Source organism: Lentinula edodes, assembly GCF_021015755.1.
Source record: "Lentinula edodes strain Le(Bin) 0899 ss11 chromosome Unknown C8R40scaffold_74, whole genome shotgun sequence".
Taxonomy (NCBI): Eukaryota; Fungi; Basidiomycota; class Agaricomycetes; order Agaricales; family Omphalotaceae; genus Lentinula; species Lentinula edodes.
In genome coordinates this window covers 26,752-44,634 of record NW_025764380.1, presented here as the reverse complement: position 1 = coordinate 44,634, position 17,883 = coordinate 26,752, and the positions used below count along the sequence as shown (strand labels likewise).

At 46.0% G+C, this 17,883-nt stretch overlaps 11 protein-coding genes across 11 annotated transcripts; 6 read left to right on the top strand and 5 right to left on the bottom strand.

The window, feature by feature from the left end:
* Window positions 1–771: 771 nt before the first annotated feature.
* On the top strand, window positions 772–3,071 carry C8R40DRAFT_1178047 (uncharacterized protein; the record flags this gene model as incomplete). The annotated part of the gene is made up of 4 exons (XM_046232789.1): window positions 772–1,032; window positions 1,082–1,331; window positions 1,399–1,580; window positions 1,641–3,071. The coding sequence occupies 4 exons, from the start codon at window positions 772–774 to the stop codon at window positions 3,069–3,071; spliced, it is 2,124 nt and encodes a 707-aa protein (XP_046079321.1).
* Window positions 3,072–3,371: 300 nt separating this feature from the next.
* Window positions 3,372–4,264, bottom strand: C8R40DRAFT_851683 (uncharacterized protein). Its single transcript, XM_046236450.1, has one exon. It carries the CDS (start codon window positions 3,928–3,930, stop codon window positions 3,457–3,459), a length of 474 nt encoding a protein of 157 aa, XP_046079320.1. The 5' UTR covers window positions 3,931–4,264; the 3' UTR covers window positions 3,372–3,456.
* Window positions 4,028–4,927, top strand: C8R40DRAFT_1178045 (kinase-like domain-containing protein; the record flags this gene model as incomplete). The annotated part of the gene is made up of 3 exons (XM_046232788.1): window positions 4,028–4,112; window positions 4,175–4,296; window positions 4,349–4,927. The coding sequence occupies 3 exons, from the start codon at window positions 4,028–4,030 to the stop codon at window positions 4,925–4,927; spliced, it is 786 nt and encodes a 261-aa protein (XP_046079319.1).
* A 332-nt stretch (window positions 4,928–5,259) lies between these two features.
* On the top strand, window positions 5,260–5,878 carry C8R40DRAFT_1178044 (uncharacterized protein; the record flags this gene model as incomplete). The annotated part of the gene is made up of 2 exons (XM_046232787.1): window positions 5,260–5,447; window positions 5,695–5,878. 2 exons carry the CDS (start codon window positions 5,260–5,262, stop codon window positions 5,876–5,878), a joined length of 372 nt encoding a protein of 123 aa, XP_046079318.1.
* A 257-nt stretch (window positions 5,879–6,135) lies between these two features.
* C8R40DRAFT_1062593 (uncharacterized protein) lies at window positions 6,136–6,405 on the top strand (the record flags this gene model as incomplete). The annotated part of the gene is made up of 1 exon (XM_046225479.1): window positions 6,136–6,405. The coding sequence occupies one exon, from the start codon at window positions 6,136–6,138 to the stop codon at window positions 6,403–6,405; it is 270 nt and encodes an 89-aa protein (XP_046079317.1).
* A 1,712-nt stretch (window positions 6,406–8,117) lies between these two features.
* Window positions 8,118–8,476, bottom strand: C8R40DRAFT_1135752 (uncharacterized protein). Its single transcript, XM_046229361.1, has 2 exons — window positions 8,403–8,476; window positions 8,118–8,317 (listed from the first exon to the last, which is right to left on the bottom strand). The coding sequence occupies exons 1-2, from the start codon at window positions 8,427–8,429 to the stop codon at window positions 8,183–8,185; spliced, it is 162 nt and encodes a 53-aa protein (XP_046079316.1). The 5' UTR covers window positions 8,430–8,476; the 3' UTR covers window positions 8,118–8,182.
* Window positions 8,477–9,803, top strand: C8R40DRAFT_1241764 (uncharacterized protein). The gene is made up of 2 exons (XM_046233551.1): window positions 8,477–8,999; window positions 9,070–9,803. The coding sequence occupies exons 1-2, from the start codon at window positions 8,636–8,638 to the stop codon at window positions 9,672–9,674; spliced, it is 969 nt and encodes a 322-aa protein (XP_046079315.1). The 5' UTR covers window positions 8,477–8,635; the 3' UTR covers window positions 9,675–9,803.
* Window positions 9,804–10,690: 887 nt separating this feature from the next.
* C8R40DRAFT_1010264 (uncharacterized protein) lies at window positions 10,691–10,909 on the top strand (the record flags this gene model as incomplete). The annotated part of the gene is made up of 1 exon (XM_046222847.1): window positions 10,691–10,909. A coding segment is annotated over one exon (219 nt), but the record flags the coding sequence as incomplete, so codon positions are not given.
* A 1,757-nt stretch (window positions 10,910–12,666) lies between these two features.
* On the bottom strand, window positions 12,667–13,312 carry C8R40DRAFT_1074991 (uncharacterized protein; the record flags this gene model as incomplete). The annotated part of the gene is made up of 3 exons (XM_046226795.1): window positions 12,667–12,824; window positions 12,850–13,121; window positions 13,182–13,312. The coding sequence occupies 3 exons, from the start codon at window positions 13,310–13,312 to the stop codon at window positions 12,667–12,669; spliced, it is 561 nt and encodes a 186-aa protein (XP_046079313.1).
* A 252-nt stretch (window positions 13,313–13,564) lies between these two features.
* Window positions 13,565–14,637, bottom strand: C8R40DRAFT_851408 (uncharacterized protein). The gene has a single exon (XM_046236449.1). It carries the CDS (start codon window positions 14,415–14,417, stop codon window positions 13,638–13,640), a length of 780 nt encoding a protein of 259 aa, XP_046079312.1. The 5' UTR covers window positions 14,418–14,637; the 3' UTR covers window positions 13,565–13,637.
* An 802-nt stretch (window positions 14,638–15,439) lies between these two features.
* C8R40DRAFT_1062512 (uncharacterized protein) lies at window positions 15,440–16,355 on the bottom strand (the record flags this gene model as incomplete). Its single annotated transcript, XM_046225476.1, has 3 exons — window positions 15,440–15,826; window positions 15,874–16,018; window positions 16,075–16,355. Coding segments are annotated over 3 exons (813 nt in total), but the record flags the coding sequence as incomplete, so codon positions are not given.
* Between the last annotated feature and the right edge of the window lie 1,528 nt (window positions 16,356–17,883).

The window sequence follows — 17,883 nt, the reverse complement described above, 5'->3', positions numbered from 1 at the left end:
CACCTAAGCGTCTGACAGAAGAAAATCCCGCTTCTGTTTCTACTTCTATGTCATCCGCTACACACGAAATCACTTCCTCTTCCCTTGAGGATATATCTACCATCCGTGAGCCGCCTCCTCACACTACTACGAATGTACTTGGGCGCAATCGGTCGATGATGAAGAAATCCCTGCCAAGTTCTCCGTACCCACAACGTCGTCTGGAGAGATCGACGTCGCTTTCTAGGTCAGTGAGCACAAATGTAGGCTCTCCGACAACTTTCCCCAATGTCAAAGGGCCTGGCTCTCCTTCACTCTCCAGATCTTCCAGTGCTAATGCGACAGTACCAAGTGGACCTCTTCTCTGAATAGTCCTGATTTGGGAATCTCCTTATTGACAGCCGCTCTCTCTGTCTCTCTCTTCGCATCTCACATCGAATCTTACTCTTCATTGCATCTATTTACGATCAAGCAATATGTTGTATTTAATCTACATAGACCATCCTGTTAAGAGGTAGACAGTAGGTTGTCTACTCGTCCATTGCGCATTTGTACTTAATTTATCTCTGAACATGAGTTTTTCCGAATACGAGTAGATTTACCTGCATTCATACCGAGCTTATATCTGAGTTATATCGTTTTATTTTCAGTTCTCACGTCCATATGGGAAATAACGCTTTGACCAGGTCCGGGCGCTGAGACATTTCTTGGCTTCCTACGTCCATTTCTTCAGCTCTCATTCATATCAGTCTGTGCATTTTAGAAACTTCTTAGCCTTCAACTTCATATCTCATGGACCCAGAAGAGTCCAAGGTCCTCAATTTTCAGTATGCCCATTGGCCAGAATTGCGCCTTTATGAACAAGAAGAACATCAAGCCCGAAGCGAGCGCTCACATCTCATCACTTCGACCTGTGAAGAAGGTCTTGCTTCAGTCACGCTATGCCCTCCAGAACATCACTCAGCAGAAGAATCTTCAGCGGTTAACGACCCTGATTACTTCCGCTACTACCACATGTATCGATTCTTTATGACCATTCAGGGCTTTTTGCAAGTGAGCCACCGACGTGTATCTATGACTGGCGGACTAAAATCTTCCGCAGGGTGATTTAGACTTGACCGGACGCCACCAGCATAGATTGGACCGACTCAAACCTCTCTGGAAGCAATTTTTTGAAGATTTTCACGCACTGAAAAAATGCGCGCGTGTCTCTGTCATTGAATATCAAGATCATGATGGTCAAATCGAACCCGGACTTTTCTACGACATTGGTAAGGACGACTGGACCTCGTTCCGGCTTAAATGGAGAATTCCTCGCGTTATTCACTTTGATGATCTGGTCGTGGAGGCAGGTTCGTCTACCTATTTCAGAGACCAGGATCCAGATGCATGACTAGATTTAATGTCCTTTTTATACAGATTGTTTGAGTAAATACTACTTGCTATATCAAGATGGTCCGAAAATCCAGAGGCTGTGTCTACTGGGCCTTCCGGTCGAAATACTTGATCATATCTGCTCTGTTATGCTCCTCCGTGACGCACGACTATTTTCCGCTTCCTGCAAACGACTCTATACGATAGGACGCCAGTATATCTTCCAGGTATCTTGTCTTGAATGTCATATGTTCTCTTTTCTCAGTCGATATAAACAAATCACATAGAAATTGGTGCTTGGAGTCCGACGTCCAAGATCTTCCGAAACTCGACGACTATATGCGTCAGACTCTGCCGATAGCGTTGACCATCCACTAAAGATTTTACCAAGTTTGGCGCTCGAGGCACGGCAAGATTTCATTGAGGCATGTCAAAACTTTCAATCACAACCCTCAAAGGCAGGCTGGACAAGGAAGCTGTCGTTTCGAAATAGTTGGCGGACGTTTACCCACAACACTGATGGAAGTCTTTCGTCGGATATTCTTGATCCCACATCTTTCTATTCTCCTATCCTTCCAGCCCTTGTTCAGACACTAGGCGTCGTGAGAAATCTTCAAATCTTAGAACTATCGGACTTGGATCTCACCTCCGAATGCTTTGTCGCGATTTCTCAGCTGTCTTTCTTACGCAATGTGATCCTCAGTCGGTGCATACAAACTGAGAATTTGACGGATGCGATTATTGGCGACGTCGTGCAGCTGCCAAGGAGTCCTCAAGTCAAACTCTTAGACCTCGGCCTGTATTCCCTTGAACATGATCAATCCGAGGATGGGCTTACTTGGTTGATTCTTCTCATTTTCCCTACGTTGACAACACTTCACTGTGCCAATCCTCCACATGACCGTTTAAACACACCTCTCATCCCTGTCGCTTTGTTCGAAAATCTTCCGAGTTCTCTGGAACTGTTCACAACTATTCAAACCCTCTTCCTCACTCACTTCCATGATATACCGTTCTTTGCAGACATGTTTCGGCTCAGTGGCGCCGTGTTCAACAGGTCTGGTTCTCCGCTACCGCTCACCCACCTTAAGATCCATAGTTGCTGGGGTCAATCGGACGAGGTTTATATGGACCTTCTCGCTGCACTACATTCAGGGTCTGCTCGTCTGAAGGCCCTCATCCTCGAAGGTCTCCAAACTGCTGGTCTCGCCCTGTTCGACTGTATAACGGAGTATTTCCCTGACCTTGTTGCACTGGGGCTCGTCCGGAGAGAAAATGCTCGGCAGCACACATACAAGGCATGCCCATGGCCTCACCCTACATGGGAGTATGCACGATATTGTTCGAGGTTCAGAAAGCTCAAACATTTCAGTTGGAATTCGAGGTTCAATGCCGACATGCTTCCCGCCATGCTACTTGTATTTGAGAGGCAAGCAAAGCTTGCCGTCTTTCACTCTTCCACGGAGCTAGCCCAGATCCTAGAGATGGATACAGAACTCCGTGCTTTGGAGGAAGAAGCGGAGTACGGTAAATATGACACTTATGGGATGAATGTTGCCAGGCTGTTCAGTGTTCATTGTCCGACACTAGAGACATTTGGGGATGGGTATAGGACATGGGGTGGCATTTGCATCTCAAAGGATGAGAAAGGCAGGGCGCGAATTGAAAGTGAGTTTCCACAGAGGTATTGGTGGAATCCAAGGGTAGATACAATGTAACGTATCGGTAGTGCTGTGGTACATGGTTCATTACTTAACTTGCGTATAGTGTAGTGTGATATCTTCGTTTCTGTCGTTCTCAATGCACTTCTTTTTGATTCTACAGAGTGATTAATTCCAATCGATTACACTCAAATCTTTTGATGCTCAGAGTAAATGGTAGTCTCAATGAACATGCCAACGTACAACTTCATATGGTTGCCTCGTTGCATGTTTGACTGCTGTGATACGCTGCGTCGCCACGTGAAGAGCTTGGTAATTCGTTATGCATACTGACAACTTGAAGAATAAATCACCGAAAATTGAAAATCCCAGTCCTTATTTTAGCGTACTGATATTACATTAACAGATAGATGAGACCGTACCAAAGTAGGGTTCGCCCAGCTCAAACTTCTTCCCACTTCACATTTTCGGCGACTAGCTCTATCGGTTGTTCTGGAACCTCATCAAGCTTGCCTAGTTCTGTGAGCCAGAATACAAGCTGCCTTGCCAGCACGCCGACTATAACTCCAGTAATGCACGCGACACCACAGAACACATACAACGGGTATATCGCGTCCACTAAATAGATCACCGAATTATATGGCATGAGCACTAAAACGTCGAGAAGCACTTGGACAAATACGATCACAGGAGCAAGGAGATACAGAAAAACCGACAAGAGGACGGAGAGTGGTGAGAGAATAATCCTCTTGGGGTAGGAAAAGGAGCTTCGTATGAGCCATGAGGTTAAGTGGAAAGACGAGCTGGTTATTTTAACGATGTTGGACGCTATGACAGGAGTATATTGCATGAGAGCGGATATTGGGGCTGGTTCGAGGTCAATAGATGTTGCTGGCGGAATTGCTGAAGTCGTCATGGTGGTTTGGTTCTTGAAAGAGAAATTTGCCGGGCGGCAAGATTTTTTGCAATCTATTATTATAGATTCTCACACCGCGTTTATCTTGTACATGATTATGTCGCGTTTTTCGCTTTCCCTCTATAATCGAATCCTATGGCTTTTGAATAGAGTAGAGAGCATTGTCAGCAATATATGGTCCGGTAAGCGGAGCTTTTTCAAAAAAACCCGCAATAAGGAGTATTGAATGTTCATAACCTCCCAGTTACATTGGGGCGACTCATTTTTGTCAAGATACTCGGCATTCGAGACGCCACAGTGGAAGTTGCCACCATGAAATTTGTCCGTCAACGTACAACCATTCCTATCCCGAGAGTCCTTGCTGTGGTGCGGTACCGGGGAAGACATCATATATTCATGACGCGACTTTCCGGGAAAGAACTCTCTCATCTCTCATCATCAATGGAAAACGTATTCTCAAGATAACAGGGACGCCGTACTAGCTCAGCTCCGGAATTATATCTCTCAGCTACGTGAAATCGGGCCACCTCCTCAGTACCCTCCCTATATATGCAACATTCTTGGAGGTCCAATAATGGATCACAGACTTTGTGTTAACCATCCTTATGGACCTTATCGTGATGAGGAGCAGATGAATCTACAGAGACGACAGGGGTTCAGCGTGGCTCAATTTGTGGAGATTGCCAATATACCAGAGGAATTTGCCACAGAAATCAGGGAATCTCATGACTTACGCCATCCCATTGTTTTCACCCACAACGACATAGCCATGAGGAACATAATGGTCAGTGGTGATCGTGTCACTGGCTTGATTGACTGGGAGTGTGCAGGTTGGCTTCCTGCACATTGGGAGTATGTCAAGGCAACATGGACAGATTTTGATGCAGAAGAGTGGGTTAGAGATCTTAGGGAGTTTATACCTCCATTCGACCTGGAAGCCCGAGCGGATGAACTCATTGGATGGTCTCGATCCTGGGAGCCAAGGTTGGATCTATGAGTCTGGATGATTTGTTTCTTGAATGACTAGCCCAAGTTGTACATGATATGAATCATATCCTGTCTGATTCGATCAAATGTGTACTGTCTTTGTCCCTTGTTTTTTGAGGTAGTATGGATATAAGAATGGACACTCTTCCATGAATGAATTGCGCTACTTGTTCTCCGATTGCAAGCTACAGGAGGGCTGCTCAATTCTTGCCTCACCTCACCTCACCTCACGAGCTGTCACGAAATTCCGCTTTTGGATGTCCGATTGATCGGTACCATATGTGTAATCTACAGTAGTTGCAGCAAGACCCAGGCAAGACCTAGCAAGACTTTATATTCATTATGCCTCAGATTACTTGTGCAGAGGTGCAGAATGAGTTGTTCGACATCGCGCAAGCCTTTACTGTTGCCTCTCACCTCATGGAGGATTCCGATAACTCCAATGATGATTCCTTTCAACTTGATGATGGCTTTGATGATGAAGAAGCACAAAATTTCGATGGTGAATTTACTGATAGTGTTGTTGTAAGGTAGGTGTACTAGCTACATACCATCAATGAACGAAGATGAACCGGACAGTCTTGTCGAACGAAAACGAGAGGATGAAAACGAGAAAACAAGGCGACGGTAAATCAGCCCGGATCAATCAGACATCCAAAAGCGGAATTCCGTGACAGCTCGTGAGGTGAGGCGGTGAGGTGAGGCAAGAATTGAGCAGCCCTAGGTGACCATTCCCAATAATCATTAAAGAGGTCGTTTACTGACAAGATGTCGCAGATACACCATGTCTATTCGTGTAGGAGTTGCCCTCTATCTCGTGAAAGGAAGCATTTACTACAATACCCCTTCATATTTCCACTGGGTGCTTGTGGCGTCAGCCGCGGAATCATGGGCTTCCCAACCTGTACGAACAGGACCCCGGAAGCTCCTGCCAAACCCCGTCCGAATTAGCGTACTTTAGGGCGCGATTTTGCTATTTTCGTTGTCCATAATTAGCGTACTTTAGGCCCCAAAAACCAACTCCTTATGCACTAGTTAGCGTACTTGAGCGTACTTTTGATGGATGAAACCGAAATTTTTAGGTAACTAAAGAAGCTCACCAGTGGTTCGAAGACGTACACTGTCATAGACACTGTTCTTAGACGTAGCCTGGAGCAAAAGACCGATCTCACTGTTCAACTTACAACGTGCAACGTTCACATTCAACCACTAGGCACTATGTCTGCAATCTTCCCGCCGGATGAAATCCAAAGTATTCAGAGAGCATCCCGAGCAGGCACAAGGATGATCAGGGACAGCGACATTAGCTCACTGCATTTTGACATCTTGATTGAGGGGGGAAAAAAGCTTAACTCTAGTATAATGAATGCCGTTGCAGCTCAAATCCAACTCGAAGCTGAAGCTCAAGGGGAATCTCCGGCATTCTGTGTTTTCTCATCCTGGCTTGGCCCACACCTTGGAATGAATGTAGAAGATGGAGCTGAATAGTCAATCTGCGAAGAAGTGGACTGCATTCCAGAGACGAGAGATGAAAGAAGTCCTCAAAAGTATTCCGGTTCTCAAAATTCGCATTCCAGCTAAGGTACAATGAAATACACTACGTAGAAACACTCGCAGGAGCACTCAGGAGCATTAGCAATATTTTTTGGAGTTTTCTGGATTTTCTGCGATTTTTTGGCATTCACGTGATTGTCCCTATCCGAATTAGCGTACTTGAGACCAAAAACCTCCAAAAACGTAGCGTACTTGAGGCCAACTAGGCGGATGGGGTTTGGTAGGAGCTTCCGGGGTCCTGTACGAACACTCGAGCTGAAGAGACCATTTAACTACGCAGGTTATGCACATTCCTTCGATAGCTATGATATCAGTCGTTCCAGTGCGTTTCGAGGCGTTGTGCATCTTTTCACGACTTCCAATTACACTGAGAATTCATTTCAAGCCATGATTCAATCTAACTTTCCCGCCTACGATTCTGGTTGGCGATTTCCAGGAAACTATGGCCCTCAAGGATGGACATGTGCTACGTGGATTCTGCAAATCCTATGGCACCTGCTTGGAGAAGGAACTTGGGTCTCAAATCGACAGTTTGAGCAGACCTATACTCGGGTTCTAAATCTTGGAGGTGAATTGTTGGAAGCAACGAACAATGCTGATTACCAGGGTGCAGTTCGTGTAATGTACTTTTGATTAGGACATCTTGTTATACTTCACAATGTCACTACATGTACATATTCTATGTAATTTAGAACCAACTATCCCCCAGAATTGTTCGAAGAAGGAATTATGTATCAAGGGCAACTTGAAGGTGGGTAAATAAATGACACAAGAAGCAATATATGGTTCGAAATGTTGCGTTGAGCCTTAATGAGGACCTTTCTTCTTTCCGCCCTTGTCTCGACTCCTCTTCGACCATCGGGGAACCAAGTCCAGCGATTCGCGTTTCATAGAGGTGGGCAAGAAGTTGAATTGTGAGTCTCGAGGTGTCTTGAGCGACAAAATACACGATGCATGAGAAGAACCTTTCTGCAAGACCTGGATGATTGTATGAAAATCACGAAGAGCTTTCATTTTGACCAATTGCTTGTCATCGTCGTTCAGTAGGATCCGAGTCGACCTTAGGGATACATAAACAATATTCAGTTGAAGCCACAGGCCTGAGGATGGATATGAGCACATTACATGTTCAGAAAATTCACCTTATACATTATAAATGACCATGCTTATGACACTACCACCCGCCAGTTCGGTTACATCAGAAACTGGCCCTTCGAAGAGTTCTCGGCTTTCTGAGACAATAAAATCAAAAGATCCGGTAGCTTTGAGGTGGTGGACCATAGATCGGACCATAAATAATTCACCAAGATTAGCTGAGGGAAAGATGTCTCTGTCGAATAAGAACTTCAGCAAAGAAGACGGAAGGAAAAATCGGACGGAAAGTGGAGTGGGACAGCCGGTGGGCCCCGAGCTAGAAGCTGTCCCCGTTCAGAAAAGTCCTGCCGGTTGGGATTGATGATGAATGGTGGTGGTAGACTTCAGCGGAGAGAACGACGAAAGCTGTACTAGAGCCAGAAAGACACTAGATTTTATCCTGGAAAGAAGGAGAAATGAGGATTCATCACATGCACAAATATCATTAGTACTATCTTCATATGCTCATCCGCGAAGAAAAGACATCATTCTTAGTCGAGTTCAAGGCCTTCTAGGGTATCAGTTTGGGCTTTAAAGATTATAGAACGTCTTATGACTACCTGATGACTACCTATGACTACAGAGCTCGGACCATAAACTGGCGTCGAGGAGGTCCTTGCAAGACCACCTCGTCTTTCTCTACTCCGACAACAAATGTAGGCTTTAGGTTCTTGTAAATCAATGCCGCATCAAGAAAGAAATGGCAGCAGAGCTGAAAATTAGCCGCAAGCCGAAGAAGCCGATGACAGTGTCAACTTTCTCCGAAGTGGTTATGATTCGATAACATTGTAACTAACCAGAGAACTTGAATGTATGTAGCTCATTGACGAAGAGTCAAAGAAAGAAGTAGCTTGTGAGCGCTTATTTAATTTACTGTATGCCGAACGCGCGTACGACGTAGGTACCAAGGCCGTAGAAGCTCAAGCGCTCATACTTTAGGTAGGTTTTTCGTGTATTGTATCCGACGTTTGATCCTGCCCAGTAGTCGGTGGGCTTGAGGTTCTACCAACGGGCCTCTTCGGGTACCTTGATGTTCGCGACTAGGAGTCATCTTATAGCCAAAACGACTTCGCTAGCACCGAAGGCGTCATCCTACCTTGGTGTACGAATAACTCCCTTCGTTTGGACACGATATGAACGCCGCAGTCACAGGTCTCTCATCTCCAGGCCTGGTAGCCTGTCATTCTTTATTCCCTCTAACCTTTCGGGGGTTGCTACAGTCACTTCATGGCCTTTGTTTTCAAAATCCCTTGGATCTAAGCGAGGATTATTTCATTCGTCTGAAAAACAAATCCCTCAATCTCGAGGGTACTCTACTTCCTCTGGCGGTGACGGTGACCCTAAGACCAGGTGGTGGAAGAGATTCCTAGACCGGTATGACCCTATTCTGATATGTACGTCGTCCTCTTTCTACTCATAGATTGTGACTACGACTGATGTTCGGGCTCCTCTCATTCAATGCAGATTTACCTTGGGTCACGACCATATACTTGCAACTGTACATGCGATGGCCACATTATTGCTTCTGGAAAATGAACACCACAGAGTTCTCATGCGTCAATTGGGATGATCCTTCCCAGACTGCAGTCCAGTTTCGCCGTCTGCTTAGGGCTTACATACAGCACGACGCCTCAATAGTCGACATCCTAGACACTCTAGAGACCATTGCTTTCTTTCTTCTTCCAGTGCCCCACGAAGATCTCGAAAATTTTGTCTCAAACGTGTTTAGTGACGACGACGTCTCGAAGGCCTTGCCATTGGACATTGACAAATTCAATAAGACAGTGGAGGCGTCGAAAGTTCGGATGCACGAGGCAATGAGGCTTGCAGCGTATGAGATTCACGAGCTGTTCGCCACTCAGCCTCCTCAATGGCTACGTAGTGATCTAGGATATGGCTCGGAAGTAACGGAAGAGGTTGGAAAGCTCTTCCAGGAGGCTATGCGGGTCCTGTTCGAAGTTTGTTACGCAGATGAGCTTGCTATTCAGAAGGTTTTAACGATTATGGCGGTTAATTTGAAGGATATCGAAACTGATAAGGAAAAGGAATACCGGGAGATAGGAGAATGACCAAGTTATGTAGTTACTCCATCAACCTCATAAATACAAAACACATGTACCTTCGTTATTACTGAATTAATGCAAACTCCTGCTCGCTTTTTGAGCGTGAGCGACCTCCAAATTGGGCGATGGTCACGGTGAAAAACAAGTGTCATTGCTTTGTCATCGTACGAATGTTTTCATTCCTATCATCATGATCAGAAGCTTAGATGCTATATCTTTCGACTAGTAAGCTGCTTCCCTTTATATATTGTTTTCTCTTTGTTGTTGAGCTGACCAGTGCTGCTAATAAAGTCTACAGTCAATTGTTATGTCTTCATATATTGAACGATGGTCTGATGCCAAGTGGCCCTCTCCAAAATACGACGGTCTTTGAACTCAAGGAAGTAATTAGTATGAATGATCGGTGAGGATAGGATAGGATAGTTAAATTATACTGGCGAGGTCCGATTCCCGAACGGTGAGGTATAGGTAAATTCATGTAAATTACCTCCTGTTCGATCACTTCACTGAACAAATTCTCTCCCTTTTCCTCTCACCTGCTCGCGATATATATTTTTCCTCTCATGTTCCAACTTCTCTCGCCCACGTTCAGTTCACGAACACGAACACGATCTCCAAAGGATGATACCAAGTCATTGAATCCGCTCACGCCTATTCGTACTCTCGTTGAAGCTGGGCGAGATTATCTGAAGCCCTCGCCGACGTTGGCTCTCTCCGGCTCTGGTGCCCTCGCTCTGGGAAAACGTCGAAGAAGGTCTTCCGACGAAAATGATTCGCGATCCAAAAGTCGCTCAAGTCTGGATTCGAATTTGAGTCGTTCTGATTCTTCGGCTATCTGTAGCTCGCCCGCTCATTCTGGCTTACCTATTTCTTCAAGTCCACCTTCCAGCCCTTCCACAGCCGCACAACCCAGTTCATCCCCCTCGATCTTATCATCGCCTTTGCTAGCTACATCTCACAACACCTCTATCCCCCCTCTTCCTCCACATCCTACGCCTACACCTGTACGTAGACGTTCCAGAGTTGCGTTGCAGAACTTGGATAATCAGTATAACGCCGTAGTCATCACAGCATTAGAAGACATCCCGTTCTGCTGCCACGAAGATCTCTTGACGATGTCTCGCGCACAGCTTGTTGCCGTTGCTCAATCGCTCAACGCCAAGTTACCTGCTGCCATGCAAATTGACGTTACAGATATTCGCACGGATTTTTTCATCCGGAAGAGCATCGAAGTTCTGGTCGGGATTAGCAAGCCTGTTGTGCCTTCTGAATCCATCATAGCTGTGCCCGAACCTCCTGGTGCCCCGAGAGCAGTCAAATCTAGAAAAATGCATTCTATGGCTATTGTGGAAGATAGGAACACCAGCAGGCTGGAGCGAGTCGGAGAAGGTCGGAATGCTGTGAACGATGGGGATATAGACATGAATACATGGCCGCCATCCAGTCCCGGAATCCTTTCGAGCCCTCTCGCGAAGCGTGCTGTAATTCGCTCGACTAAGGTGGCAAGAGCTTTTGAACTAGGCACTCTCGCAACAACGGGTACGCCCAAGCTTGCGAGACTCGAAGAGGAAGACGAATCGATGGCCTCAGCTTCGAACGAAGATCCGGAAGGATATGGCGATAAACGGGTGAAGAAGAGGCGGAAATTCTCTGACTCTGAATTTCGAGCTCGTGGAAGGGGATTCCGACGCTGGTCTGGGTCGCTCGTCAAAAGGGCCACTGCCAAACCCAGCTCATTTTCATCTCCCATGGACGTAGATACGGATGTTGCCGCCGTCCAGTTGCCCTCCCAGATTCAATCATATCGTCTTCGACCGATTTCCTCTCTCAAACCTCTTTCTCGGCCTAATTCCTCCTCTTTACATTCCAGCCACGCTTACATTTCCAGCTCAAACTTGACCCCTACACGCCATTCAAGCTTTAGTCCCGGAGGACTTTCGGACCAGTCGAGGGGTTCGAAAAAGCGTTCTAGAAGTGTGTATGTGAAATCCCAGTTACCAGATGCCTTGAAGAAAATGGCCATTGCGAGTGAGGCGACGTCGCCTAATCGGTCCTAGGCAATCTATGGGGACTCCGGCAACCGAAGAGTCGGAAATTATCTTTCTTCGCTCCCAGTATGCTACATAGCCTATTAGGAATGGTGTGTTACTTATGTAAGGTCTGTATCTACTAGATGTAGGAAATGTAAAATGTGGGGCCTATGTACTGTCGTAATAGGTTAAAGTCGGTGACGATTTTTATGCCCTCAATTCATCACATTGCTAATAGTAGTCCATACAAGCACCAAGACAAACCTCCCATAGACTGTCTCCATACTAGGCTCGTTCCCATAAGTAAGAATGTCTGTATGCATACCATTCTTCCTTGAATCTGGTCGTACCCAGATTATATTGTTGACCTTTGTAATTCCTTCCTGTTCGAATAGATCATCGACAACCGCCTCCGGTTCCATAAACCCTGAGCCTTCAAGAAATTCATGCCCAAGGTATGTATTATCCCCGTAATTTTGCCAGGTTCTGTATTTATAATATACTTCCAAAGTTGTGTTACTCGCAAGCACAAAAAAAGGAGTGCGTCACCGCCTTTGAGTTATTGAGAGAGCTCCTCAACTGTGTAATGACCCTGCCCGTAGCCTTTATGTCCAACTGGATAATAATGAGCGAGGCCAAAGCAAAGGACGTGATTGCCTAGTTCAGTCATCTCAGTCTTTTTTTTTTTTTTTTTATACTCTTTATTAACCGCAAGCAAGTAAGACTATGGTTCAGTCATCTCAGTCATTAACTCGGTGATGGCGTCTTTCAAAATCGTGAATTTTTCTGTGGTCAAAGAGTTTACAGAAAGGTGAGAGTGGATGGTGAAAGACTCGAAATAGAGATTGAACATTAGTACCGAGGGTGATAGGAAGGACTTCGTGGGTGACGTCGCTGTAAAAGGCGACAAAAGTAATTTCGGGTTCGGAGAGGGTACTATTAGACAAAGACTGAGAGGCATGAAAGGTCTAGCTTTTGTTATTCTCTGTTAAAATCAATTCGCCGCCCTCGTGGGTGGTACGGAAGATGATGACGAGAGAACCGAGCATGTTTGGACCACAGGGAGTATCTCTGTGTGGTTTGAAGAAGGAGCTCTCGTCTATCACGATTGTGAATGTCTTCACCACTCCATTCATCGTTTGGGAACTCACTATAAACATTGAGCTTGTATGGTTCAGCACGAATCATACGACGAAGGGCAGTATCTGTTTCCACAAGATCTTGCTGAATGCTGTGTAATATTATGGTGATAGCCAAATCGAACGGTGTAGCAAATTGCAATAGATTGAGCTTGAGAGCCTTTCGGTAGGATTTGTCCAGGAACGTTTCGGTGCCTTGTCCGAAGGGAGCAGGTTCGCATACAGAAATCCAACTGGCTAGCTGCTCCTTAGTTGCGTTAGCAGTGTCCAGAAATTTTGCTTCACTAAATTTGGGAAGTCAACACGAAGGGTCTTGGAAACATAAAACATTTGTGTTCACATACGTGCTTTCCAATTGCCTTTTGAAGTAGAAATGGCAGAATTCGTGAGGAACATTACACGTCCCGTTTGTGAAAGAAAAGTCTTCCACGGATTCTCTGATGCGCGCTATAGCTGAAGAGGCAGAAGAGGCCATGCTTATAAGTACTGACGGGTAAACGACAGATGAAATGGGGCTCTTATAGTTAATTCCAAACTGACTCATGCTCAACGCGCGCGCGATTCCTGCGAAAGACAGTCATTTCGAATTCAAAGTTCTAATTACTTTATACTCATTAACTGAGGCATTCACGAATCACACGTACGCGTCCTTCACAGCATCCTGCTGAGCTTGCAGCCTGTAGGAAAAAGTTCAAGGTTTACTCGTAGAGTTCCGAGGGAATTAATATTGCATTTGCCCACCTGCACAAGAAGGGCCTAGAAGACACCAAACTTAGCATCACAATGTCACTGTGTTTAATTTAGCCACGATGGCGGCGGCCTGAGTCCCGGGAAGGCGGAGGTTCAAAGTGGAGTATGTCCGCAAAGGTGAGAAACTCGATGGGTTCTGTCCCATTAAAAGCGAGGTGACCATTATGATGAATTGAGCCGTTGATATTCACTGAATACGCCGTCCCATCACAAGAAGGATTGCAATAGCCTCTATAGTGATAATCCACCGCCTTGAAGTGAACCATGCCACGCTCGAATGATAGATATTGGTTCCTGAACGTCATTCGACGATCGCGAAATTGTGGTAATCTGTGTAAATACGACTGGACAGCGATGATAGCATTCCGTGTAGTAAGATTGTGAGGGTCTGTTGCCCCTTCAGCTTGGGGGAAAAAGATCTGGAGGGGGAGAAGTGAGAGTGAAGGCGCTGGATAAAGGGGTCTGAGCGGTCGTCGAGTCGGTGGTGGTCCTCGGAGTCGTTGTGGCTGCGGGGGTTCTTGTTGCGGTCTGAGTGAAGCGAGGTTTTGTGTGGACGGTTCTGAGTCGGAGGAATCCGAGGATGATGTTTGGGAGGATGAAGAGGAAAGCGGTGATGATGGCGATATAAAATAGGGCAGTCCCCGAATCTGTAATATTTGGGTATGATTCTCCCTAGAATCTGAGTCTTCAGCCATCTGAGCAAAAGATTTCATGATCTGCCTCAGGGATACAAATAGAAAATTACGCACCATAAGAGGTGCTGCAAAAGTAAGAAAGACGAGTCGGCAGTGAGCTAGCAGGGTCACCAGAAAAACAAGAATGAGACGCATAGCCAGGGGACTTTCTTTGGCCAGCAAAGATTGTCCGAGAAGTTGATGACCTGCAGCGAGCCTTTTATCTTTGTCATGAGAGCTTTTTCCATGTTTTGCCAAGTTTTGCCCATCCGAAATGATTCCACTGCCTCGCAGTGCCTCACCCTACCCTAAAACAACCTTTGATGTGTACCAAAATTGAATTTCCCTAACAAGAGACCGATACATTTGTAGCGATAGAATGGCTCGAGATGAATCGAGCGGGTAGAAGTCGTAAGTCGGAGCACGAGAGGGAACGAAGTATTACATACATCCAGACCCCGGATGATAGACAGAGAAATAGCGTAAATATAGATATGCGTACAAGAGGGTACAACAGTACTAGTAAGGATATGAATCTAAGGTTAAACAAGTGCAAATTCATTATGAATCATCATCATTCGTAAAGGAGGGGAGAGAAGTACACGACCAACGACCATGATCGAGAAAACGCAAGGAGTCCTCAGATATCAATGCGAGTGAACGCTCCGAATAGGTCCAGGACTAATGGTTCTTCGTTTCCCCAATCCAAATATTCTATAAACTTCCTCCCTCGTCGGAAATGACACAGTTAACGTCTGTGTGACCTTCTTCGCTAAAGGAGGGACTGAATCGAAATTGAACGCCAACATTTCGAATGTCGGACTAGGCAAAGGAGATAGCGATGAGAGTGTCTCTAAGGAGGGCAAACGCTGAAGGGTCGGTCGGAGGGAAGGAAGGCGTTTACTGAATTGCTCTTTCACAGATACTGGCCCTCGAAGCCCAAGACCACGAAATCGGGCACGATAATGTGCATATCGGGAGGAATAGTGTGCATAACGCATAGAATAATACGCGTAGCGGTCATAAATATAATGAGTATGAGGTATTGAGCGTCGAAGGTTGTGACGGGAATCTGGAGAGGAAGATGCCTTCGCTAGCGGAGGTGATAAGGCTGGATTTATAATGGGATGGGGGACCGATTTGAGCGTCGATTTGAGTTCAGTCTGGGAACAAGCAGCATAAAACTCTAACGAAATGACTGAGGCAGCAGAGCTCCTTGATTTCGCCTCAATGACTCTCCGTAACTTCGCCCTCTTCTTGAACCCTTTCAGGCACCCCAAGAACCAACTGGCGTGCATCGGGAAGACGCATATGAATAATACGGCAGGTGCAATAGAGCCTATCGGTGCAACCGCTGAGGTTATTGAAGAGGAAGAGGCTGTGAAGTTTGGGATCGAGGTGGCTGTGAGAGTTGACAGCGCCAGAGGTCGATTATTCGGAAGGATATACGTTATACAAAGTACAATGTGAAAGAAGATCCGAGTAAGGAAAAACGAGACGGCGAAAAAGACGTTCGACCGCAGTCGAGGGAAAAGCGTAGCCAAACCAAGGACGAATGTCGGGAACTAGGAGGAATCAGATAACGAGAAATGCTCAAAAAAAGCATACAGACCTCCATACATGCAGCTAAACAAAATATGTGAGCCCACTTCTGTCGAATTGCGTACTCGACAATCCCGAGATAGATAACATGGTGGGACCAGCCAGTGAAGAGATTAAGCTGAGAACGGTAGTACACTGCGCCTAGGGAAAGATCACTTTGATATGCCAATGTCAGGCAGGGTCAAGACATCCTCGTAGAATTTACACTCACACCAGCAGATAAGCCTGAAAAAACCGATTTGCAGGTACAGCCAATTCCGGAAACGCGCCAACGCGTTTGACATCTCCTCGCCCAGCAAAATAATCCCATACGAATGGTAGACTGGCGATAGTCATGACGAAACTGGCGGTAGTGGTGATAATCCAAGCGACTTGCTTTGAACTGGTGAAGCCGGAAGGTCGAGCAAAGACATGATACACCAGGATGAGAGCCAGGAAAGAGGAGAGGAAGGTCAAACATTGTATACGTCCCGAGGGAACGCTGATATCCATATCGTACCCAGGGAAGGACAATATCGAAGAGGACGGAAACATCCTCAGGACTGAGTACTGAGGCCGAGGACAAAGTGTAGCGTTGAGGAAAAGAATTCTGAACCGTCTTGTTGATATTTATCGGTTCTCGATCTATTCGAAATCTATCGCACGTTTGCGGCTACCAAGATTCGAAGATAAGAACCTTGAGGACGGAGGTAGGTCGGTAACTCATTACAGGTCCTCCAAGGTCTTTTCAAGAGGAAAAAAGACGCGCCGCTTCTCACGAGTTTTGACAAAGGAGACCATTTCGCTTCGAGCCACGTTGGGTTGTACGTTTTAGTGTAAGTACGGATCGGATTGGTCGGTCCGCGAGATTCGAATTCGAACGTGCGCAGAAGAAATCTGGTGGCGGCGGCGGCGGCTGGCACAACATATAAGTCTCGAACGGTGCGAACTTAGTTGCTGCTAGTCACCACTGTAGCGCTGCCTGGCATCCCGTCAGTGACGTCCTTTTGGAGATGTGGAAGACGATAGCAAGCATTACCTGCATTTTTAGGTTGTCAGTTCAACATATCCCTACAACATCAGCAAACTTATCCAAATACACTCACTTGTAGAACGAGTAACTTTATAATCGTAAACCGGCGCGAAACGACAGTTTCGTAGGGTTCTTCTATATCCCAGTGCAGGGACCTTTTGGAGGTGAGAAATATAACCATGCGTACAAGAAAAATCCGGGTCATGGAATTTGACGATCTTCGCCAACGTTTGCACCGTGCTCGAAGTCTACATGTAATATAATTTAATGATTAGAGCATTGGCGATAAAGCAGGAAACTTGCTTGTCCAATCAAAACATACCCCAATCGTGAACGAGTTCCCAGCATCAAGTCCAAGAACTTTGGTTATCTCAATATTCCGCCTTTCGCTTCTAATATCCGGAGAACGGAGCGAGAGTGCATGGCCAAACATGGTATGAATTGGGAATAATGAATGAGTGCCATCGCGCTCAAATTCTACCAGAGCGAGATTCTACAGATGCCAAGTTTCGAGTAGCACCCAGATCGCGGAAAAGGTCCACTATACCAGTTCCCTTGACAGGATGGAGTGCACTGTATTAGGCGTTGTTAAACCTAGTAGGCTGCCAAAACTGCGGCACAGACTACAGACTACTCGATCGTTTTAGGTGTCATCAGGTTGTCCGAAGAGCGAATCATATGTCCCATAGAGAGTTGGAGCCAGCGGGGTTGGGAACGAAGACATGTGAGTCAAGAGAATGACCGTATGAGCCCGTATGGCGGTAAGGGAAGGTCCAAGGTTTTCGGAAGTGTACTAGGATGCCATCGGAATGCACGGAACATAGACATTCAAGCAATCATAGCGGGTTCTTGAAAGAACGAGGTCTGAGGGATATTAGAGACCCAGAGCCTCAGGGGAAAAAGGACGCGCGTTGGTCAAAGTGACGACCTAGAGGTTTTATGAGATTTGTGTCCTTTCTGTAGCCTGTATACCACTCACAAAATTTCTGGGAAGATTTTATACAGACA